The sequence below is a fragment of the Neophocaena asiaeorientalis genome, unplaced genomic scaffold (genome assembly GCF_003031525.2).
Source record: "Neophocaena asiaeorientalis asiaeorientalis breed wild unplaced genomic scaffold, Neophocaena_asiaeorientalis_V1.1 scaffold31, whole genome shotgun sequence".
Lineage (NCBI taxonomy): Eukaryota > Metazoa > Chordata > Mammalia > Artiodactyla > Phocoenidae > Neophocaena > Neophocaena asiaeorientalis.
The window spans coordinates 260801-269465 of NW_020175320.1; the positions used below are offsets into that span (position 1 = coordinate 260801).

The window sequence follows — 8665 nt, forward strand, 5'->3', positions numbered from 1 at the left end:
CTGCGGAAAAACTGTGATGAAAACACATTTCAAGTGCTAAGTTTCAGTCGGAGAGGACAGCTGTCATCAGCTACACAGGCCAAAATCAGTAGTTGTAAACTTCAACGTCATCACTGCTCTTTCACGGACCACCCCCCACCAGCATCTCTTGGACATTCGCCACTTCATACGCCGAGTGAAAACTACTAAATGCACATTTCAGCATTAGGATCCTTAGCAATCCCAAAGTCCTCCCTTTGGTTTTACAGATGAGGAAACGAACCTAGAAAGGGGTTAAAACTGTACTGCCAAGAGTCACAAAGCAAGTTTGCATCGAAGCTGGGATTAGAACCTGTCTCCCCTACCTCACCTTTCTCTTCCTACAGATTTTCTGCAGGGTTCCATGCCCCTCAAACTGGTCTTCTGAGCACGGTCCAAACCAAACTCCTCACAGCCTGGATATCTGACTTAGGCCGCGGGCGGGAGCTAGAAGGGGGTCAGGAGGCCGCAAATTCTAGGACAGGGAGGGGGACATTGTGGGGAGGAGATGGGGCTGGGTTTCGAGAAGACAGTTTAAACCCCAGTTCCCGTAAGAGCAGGGGACACAGTGGGGGACATAAACTCAAGGGATGAGCCATCCCATGGTGTCACATGTGGTCTGAGGCCTGTGGCTACTTCTTCCTGTCGCTAACGTGGTTAGAGGGCAAACTCACAAGAACGGTTCCCCACTTACCCAGCTATCTCCACCTCAGACCAGTATGACTTTGCCCCCCGAGAAGTTGTCCTGTGAGTCACTCAACCCATGGAAACCTCATGTAAGACAAAGGTTGGAGAAGGCCCCAGGCCTCTGGCCTCACCCAAGTCTCTCTTCCCCGCAGTGTCGCACAGCTGCCCGCCCACCTGCACTATGGGGTCAATCACAGACCAGGGCTAGGGAGGAGGCTGGAGACCGGCACGGCCACTGGTTCCCCTCACAAAGTGAGGAACAGGAGACCCTGTCCTGAGGTCTGCGTTTGGGGCCCAGAACTGGCCTGGGCTGGGGTGCAGGTGTGGGCAGGAAGTGGGCAAGCAGGTGTGAACATTTATTTTCTCCCCACTGCCCCGGGAGGAGGGAATGGTCACGTGCTTTAACACTCACAGAGGGCCAGGCACTGTTCTGAGCACTTCACACGTAGAAACTCCCCAGTTCTTCACAACCCATGGGGTTGAGATGAGGAAACTGAGGCACAGAGCGGCTAAAGAAGCTGATCAGGCCACCCAGTTAGTGCGCACCCGAGCTGGCCCAAGTCCAGGCAGACTGGCTCCCGAGCTCCTACTCTGTACTGCCTCTGACAGCCCACACATGCGATGCTGCGGGGAGAAGCAGGGAAGCTGTCCCTGCTGGCCCGTCATCAGCACCAGAGCTGAATCTCAAAGCTCTCAGCCCCCTGCGTTCTTGCTCCACCCACTAAACCTCACCTGTTGGCCCCAGGGTTCCCATGCCCCAGGCGGCTCTGCTTGGCAGATGAGCCTCTGGCCCTCTCGGCTTGCTTCCTGAGGGCTGTCAGCAGGCCGGATGAGAAGGTGAGGGCAGGGTGGGTGCTGGTGGGCGGGGCAGAGCAAAGGGGACCCATAACTAGAGCTGGGGGGCGGGGCAGGAAGCAGAAGTGATGTGAACTGTGGCCTGCGTGATGAGCTGTGATGAGCTGTGAACTGTGGCGTGGGGGGCTGCACCACCATTTCAGGAGCCTCCCGTGGGGAGAGAGGGTGTCTCTCTCGTAGGAGCATCTCAACACAGGACTCCAGGTAGGGAGGAAGCAGGGGGTCAGGGCGGCTGGGAGCCTCTGAGTGGACAGAGGGGCACAAGAGCAGGGCTGCTCTGTCTGGGGAAGAGGCTGATGGAGGAGGAAATGCTGTAGCCCATGAGGCAAAAGACTTGGGTCCAGACTGTGCCGTGTCACTAACTCGCTGGGCAGCCTCATGCCCACCCTGGGCTTCAGTTTTCTCTTATACAAAATGAAGAGGTTGGAGTACACAGTCTTTAAGGCCCCTTCAAATGCTGACAGTTAAAACTAAGAAAGCTGGAAACGGGCTCCCCGGGAAATAACATGACGAGGGTCAGGATGGAGACTGAGTTCTTTAGACTAAGGTTATGAACTATGCTGGCTGCCTAAGCAAGATGATCGGAGGGCCTTCAGCAGACTCCCCTTCTCCTATTTACCTCCCTGGGGCCTGCCATTTTTGCCTAGAATTCCACCATTCAAGCCACTCCTTTAGGTAAGGCACGGAAGGTTCCAGCTGGGATACAGGGTAAGTTCCTGCTCTCCGTAATCCCCCGGGGCCTCAGACAAGCTGCTGTCCGTCCCTGGCAGGTGCCAGAGTGGAGAGGCCTCTGAGGAGCTCAGTCTGGACGGGGTAGAGGGAGGAGATTCCAGATCATAAGCAGGCCCAGTGAAGCTTCAGAGCCGCCTCAAAGTGAGGAAGAACCTTTCAGCTAAGCACTGTCCGAGAGTCGGCAGTAGGCAGCTTGCAGACGCGGCCAGAATCCCGAGGAGCGTGGCAGGGAATGCCAAAGGGGAGACGAGCGAACCGAACGGCCCCTCCCCACACAGGATCTAGGGGCACAGGCGCATAGGCTGCTTTTGTTCTAGAATTCAGGCTGATGTTCTTCCATGAGCTCAGAGAGAGGGCCCCAAAGGGGAAATGGGGAGAATGAGGGTGATGTCCAACCTCATTTCTTTTCTAATTCTGTTAAGGGCTTTATGGGGGTGGGGGGAGATAATGAGAGAGGTGAGGTGGGGAAAGAAAGCATGGCTTGTCCTTGGGTCCACAATAATACCTCTCCAGAATCCAGGCTTCCCTAGAGTTCCCAGATTCCCCAGATTCCTCCCCAAATCTTCTATGGCTACTCTCCGTCCCCTCCTCTGCATGCAGAGCCCCCTCTCCACCAGCAGTAGCTGTGGTCCTGGGGACAAAACCATCCATCTGGATTCCCATTTGGACTTAAATAGTGAAATCCTAGCAAGGGTCTCCTCCTGGCTGTGTGACCTTGGGCAAGTCCACTCCCCTCTTTGGGTCCATCTGTACAATGTAGGGGGTGGACCAGGTTTGTAAAGGCCATGCCAGCTCTGACATCCAATGACTTAGGAGATATCTCATTCCCTCCCCATCCCATAAGGCCTGATAAGCTCCAGTTGGAGGGGTTGGCCCTCCTCCATGCCCCTGCCCACAGCTTCTGCCCTCTGTCTCCGCAGCTCCATGGCCTCCCGAGCGCTCCTCCCCAGCGTCCTCCTCCTGCTTCTGCCTGCACCCACCCCTGCCCCCTGCTACACGGCCGCACGCTCTGAGTGCCGGCGCAACCTCAAGTTCGTGCCCGGCTCCTGGCTGGCAGGGGAGGGCGTGGATGTGACCAGCCTCCGGCGCTCAGGCTCCTTCCCGGTGGACACACAGCGCTTCCTGCGGCCCGACGGCACCTGCACCCTCTGCCGCAACGCCCTGCAGCAGGGCGCCGTCCAGCGACTGCCCCTGGCGCTCACCGACTGGCGCGCCCAGGGCTTGGGCTGCAACCGCAAAGTGGTCAAGGGTGAGGGTCGCTCCACCGAGGAGGTGGCTGGGGCGGCGGCCAACAGCATCCGTAACGACTGGAAGGTGGGGCTGGACGTGACTCCCAAGCCCAGCAGCAACGTGCACGTGACTGTGGCGGGCTCACACTCCCGGGAAGCCAACTTCGCGGCCCAGAAGACTCACCAGGACCAGTACCGCTTCAGCCTGGACTCAGTGGAGTGTCGCTTCTACAGGTGAGCGCCGGGGTGGGGGGAGTGGAGGGTGGACGGGACTTGGAAAAGGCGTAGGAAACTCGGTGTGGTCTGGGAGCCCTGGAATGGCAGCGTGGGGAGCTGGAGGCCGCTTCCGCCAGGAGGAGATGGCAGTCTTGGTTCTCACGTAACCCCTTCCCTGAGGCCCTGATCTGGAAGAACCCAGGGAGAGAACAGGTGGAGGGCAAGCCAGCAAGGCTATGCTCAGAGCCCCAGGTGGTGCCAGTCTGGTCTACTGAGCACCCAACCGCCACTTCCCTGGGCTAGCTTCCTGCGGGCAGGAGGCCTGGCTGGGGCCCTCCTATCCCTGGGCCTCTTTCATCCGTTCAAGCGCTCTTCACTTCTGCCTTGCCAAGCTCTGTGCTAAGAACTCGGGCTACAGGTTGAACAAGAGCAGCCATGCCCTGAGCCCTCAGGGACCTACTCACCCTAAGAAATGCATGGGACCCAGAGTCACCCACCCTGACTTCTCTCACGGGAGGCCATGTTTCCCACACAGTGAGGCAGGGCGCTCCTGCCTGCGTGGCCAGAGTTGTCAGGAGCCCAGGTATACAAGGCCCAACCCGGGGGACAGACAGACAAAGGCCACAGGACTAGGTTCCAAAGCCAGAGAGATACCATCGGTGTCACACCATCACTTGTAAAATTAGAAAAGAAAAAGAAAAGAAAAAACTTTTTTTGAAAAACAGAGACAAAAATACCTATACGAAGTCCCTAGGTCACCAAGGGGCAACGGGCAGGGGGGGGTTCCCTGCTGGCTTGGTGGTTCAGAGCTTGAGCTTTGGAGCCAGGCCACCTGGGTCCAAGTCCTAGTTCCGCCATTTAATGGGAGCTTGGGCAATCTCACAGGAGTTATTCAGGGGAAAACACTACCCACCACTGGGTCCACCTGATGTTTTTCTCTCCCCTCAGTTTCCACCTGGTGCACACTCCCCCACTGCACCCTGAGTTCAAGAGGGCCCTCAAGTCCCTTCCCCCCCACTTCAACATCTCCACCGAGCTTCACTACCGGAGGCTCATCTCCAGCTATGGCACCCACTTCATCCGGTCCATGGAGCTGGGCGGCCGCATCTCGGCCCTCACCGCCCTGCGCACCTGCGAGCTGGCCCTGGAAGGGCTCACGGCCCAGGAGGTTGAGGACTGCCTGGCCGTCGAGGCCGAGGTCAGCATAAGAAGCCACGCCAGTGCCTCGTTGGCATTCAAGGCATGTGAGGAGAAGAAGAAACAGCACAAGATGGGGACCTCCTTCCACCAGGCCTACCGGGAACGCTGTTCTGATGTTGTTGGCGGCCACCACACGTCCATGCATGACCTGCTGTTCGGGAACCAGGCCAGCCCCGAGCAGTTCTCAGCCTGGGTGACCTCGTTGCAGGACAGCCCCGGCCTGGTGGACTACACGCTAGAGCCTCTCCACGTGCTCCTGGACAGCCATGACCCGCGGCGGGAGGCGCTCAGGCAGGCTGTGAGCAAGTACGTGACGGACAGGGCACGCTGGAGGGACTGCAGCCGCCCGTGCCCCCCGGGGCAGCGCAAGAACCCTAAGGACCCGTGCCAGTGCCTGTGCCATGGCTCGGCGGCCACCAACCAGGACTGCTGTCCCAGGAAGAGGGGCCTGGCCCGCCTGGAGGTCATGAACTTCGTGGCGACGGGTCTGTGGGGAGACTGGACCACTGCCACGGACGCCTACCTGAAGGTCTTCTTCGGCGGCCAGGAGCTGAGGACCGACACAGTGCAGAACAATAACGACCCCAGGTGGATGACACGGCTGGACTTCGGGGATGTGGTCCTGACCACAGGGGGCCCCCTGAGGGTGCAGGTCTGGGATGCAGACTATGGCTGGGACGATGACCTTCTCGGTACCTGTGACCAGACTCCAAAGTCTGGCTCACACGAGGTGAAGTGCCACCTGAAGCATGGTCACCTGAGATTCTCCTACCACGCTAAGTGCTTGCCTCACCTGGCAGGGGGGACATGCCTGGAGTATGCCCCCCAAGGGCTTCTGGGGGAGCCTCCAGGAAACCGGAGTGGGCCAGTGTGGTGAGAGCAGTGGGCCCTGAGAGGACCAGTGTGCCGAATTGGAGGGGTCTCACGAAGGGACCCAGAGGACCTATCTCCATATCCCCATTAGACAGTTGGAAAACTGAGGCTTTTTTTTTTTCAGTGAGGTGGCTGAATTTACAGGCCAGCCCTGAGTCACCCTGTCCAAACTACCTTAGCTCTTCGATATTCTCAAGCCCCAGAAATGAGCTGGAGTTGGGCCACTGCTACACAGGTCCCAGCTCAGGTCAGGAGCCAGGCAGAAGGCCAGGAGGCTGTTCCCACCAGGCTGCCTGGTGTCATTTGTACCATTCCCTTACAGCCCCTCTTCTAGCGTGGTGAATTCTTCATCATATTAGATCTAACCCCTTTGGCCCCAGCTGCTCTGTTTGCTCTGCTTCCTTTGCCCACCAAGCTTTGCCTCTCAGACAAATCCAGAGCTCTTTTGACCTGTCTCATTGTGTACACAGCCTGACAGAGGACCAATAAATGTGATGTGACGGTGAGCGTGATGGTGTTGGTTGTGACAGAGGAGAGGATGGAGACCAAACACAGCCTTGGAGATAAACTCCTACATTAGCAACCCTACCCAACAGAACGGGTGGTTGACCCCAGGGGTAGGCAAATAATGTAAATAAACTATTTTTCCACTTTGGCTGGAAATGGGGGGACCCAAAATATTTTACTTTCCTCATAACTCTCTGATTTGAGTAACAGCGGCATAAACAGTGATCAATGCCAATGGGCATTCAGCTCTGAGCCGAGAAACAAGAGGGAATGGTGAGGATTCTGGTGAACCAAAGGGCACGTCTTATCCAGGGAGGGGGTGGGGGATGGACAGCTCTGCACCAGCCAAACATTCCCAGGCAGGAGTGTGAGCCCGGTGCTGCCAGGTTTTCTAATTTCTTAAAGTAACCAGAAATCCCAGCGTGACTTATAAGTGTTGGCAATTCATTTCACTTTGTAAAAATAAACCTATATGGGCAAGCACAGTACAAACCAAAGAGGACATGTATGCAGGCCATGACTGATCCAGAGCAACCAGTTTGGAAACTCTAATTTCGGCAGAACCCATCTGGCAGACTAACAGCTCTCCCCTGCCCCACAGTTCGAGGAGAGACAGCAGTGGTTTCAACCAGGCAGCGTCTGAGGGCTTCCTGGGCTTGGCATGCAGGAATCCCCAGAGCCTCAGGCTGTGATATAAAGTGAACTGGTCCTTGTTTCATGTGCCTGGGACACAGGCCTCAGAACACAGGCCCATGGGGTGGGTGGCAAGATTCAGGGTAGCCTCCTAGACCTGGTAGGATTCGGCTGTGAAGGGCCGTTGTCCATGGGGTTCAGAGTTGCTGATACAGCCCTCCTGACTCTCTTTGAAACTCCCCACAAATTAAGCCCTTTGAGGTCCGTGTGGACCCATAGGCTCAAAAGCCCAGCAGTGACATTGCACTGACCCTGAATCCCCAAGTTGGGCGGGGGGATTGCCAAGCTCTGGAAGCCTGGTTGAAACCACCGTTCTTACACCTTTCCCTTCACAGCCACGTGCACAAACGAGAGCACAAGAGAAATCACGGAGCTTCATGCTGTCTGCTGCACTTATTGAAAATAAACACGGGTATGGGCCATACCCTCAAGGAAAGCAGGGCCAGGGCAGGCCCGGCTCCGGAAACAACTCTGGCAAGAGAAGGCAGGCTTGTTCTAGTCCCCACGTGGTCAGTGACCTCCAGCAAGCCTCCCTGAGCCTCGGTTTCCCCAAAAGGACAATCCGTGTTTTACTCCCTTCCCAGGCTGTTTGGAAGGGGGCCATGAGCCTTTCTAGAAGGTCAGTGCTATAGAAGCAGTCCTGGAAGTTCATCTGCTTAACCCTCCTGGTTTTCCATTTAAGGAAACTGAGGCTCAGAAGGGATTTGACCGTGGCTGCCGAGGTTAGTGGCTGAGCCAGGTCTCCGTGAGTCGTGGGCACTCCACTCTGAGCACAGCTCTGGAGAGACCAGTGGGACCCCGACAGGAGGGCCCTTGGGGGAAATGGGTGGTATTACCGAGGAAAAGGAATGGCTGATGTTGAGGGGCAGCTATGGAGCTCTCAGCCCTAATGAGGTATTTTCATTGACATTTCGCTGACATTTCGTCACACTTGGGGCCCCTTGTTTGTTCGGGATGTTCCCTGCTGTGCCAGGTGACTTCCATCTGCCCTCAGGTCTCATCCGTACCCTGCCCCACCCAGCTCTGGCCCGGAGGCTGGCCGATCTGAGCCCGCCTGTCAGTGAGCATGATATGGGAGGAAGGGAGAAGGGGAGAGCACAGTGACAGGCCATGGACTCCCCTCAGTGCCTCTCAGTGAGGTGGCCTTGGGTTGACTGTGTCCCTGTATCACTGCTCCTCTCTGGGAAGTCTCTGCATGTCTCTCTCTTTCTGGGTTCCAGCCACTGCTCCCTCCTCTCATCCCTTCGGACCTAGGGATGGTAACCGCTTCACCACTACTAATCCCGAGCTATTGTACTACCCCTTCTGCTTCTCTACAGCCCCCTACACCTTTGTAAACAGGCTCTTTATAAAAATAAATAAATAAAAACCCTCCTCAAATTACCATAATTTGAATATGCCATTTAGGCTGTGGTCTCAATGTTCGTGTCTCCCCACAATTCATATATTGAAATAGTAATCCCCAGGGTGATTGTGTTAGGAGGTGAGGCCTTTGGAGGTGATTAGGTCATGAGGGTGGTGCCCTCATAATGTAGGTTACTGCCCTTATAAAAGAGGCCCCAGAGAGATCCCTGGTCCCTTCCCCTATGTGAGGACACAGTGAGAAAATGCCTTCCATGAACCAGAAAGCAGGCCCACTGAATCTGCCAGCACCT

The 8665-nt window shown here is 56.4% G+C and overlaps 1 protein-coding gene and 1 long non-coding RNA gene across 2 annotated transcripts in view; one reads left to right on the forward strand and one right to left on the reverse strand.

Annotated features, from left to right (window-relative positions):
• The window catches only part of LOC112413563 (uncharacterized), a 36207-nt gene extending 34713 nt beyond the window's left edge, over nucleotides 1-1494 (reverse strand). Inside the window, exon 1 of the long non-coding RNA XR_003005999.1 lies at nucleotides 1438-1494. This is a non-coding gene — a long non-coding RNA (uncharacterized LOC112413563). The remainder of the gene's footprint in view (nucleotides 1-1437) is intronic.
• A 131-nt stretch (nucleotides 1495-1625) lies between these two features.
• Nucleotides 1626-8365, forward strand: PRF1 (perforin 1). Its single transcript, XM_024765575.1, has 3 exons — nucleotides 1626-1764; nucleotides 3213-3755; nucleotides 4686-8365. Exons 2-3 carry the CDS (start codon nucleotides 3217-3219, stop codon nucleotides 5812-5814), a joined length of 1668 nt encoding a protein of 555 aa, XP_024621343.1. The 5' UTR covers nucleotides 1626-1764; nucleotides 3213-3216; the 3' UTR covers nucleotides 5815-8365.
• The last annotated feature ends 300 nt before the right edge of the window (nucleotides 8366-8665 follow it).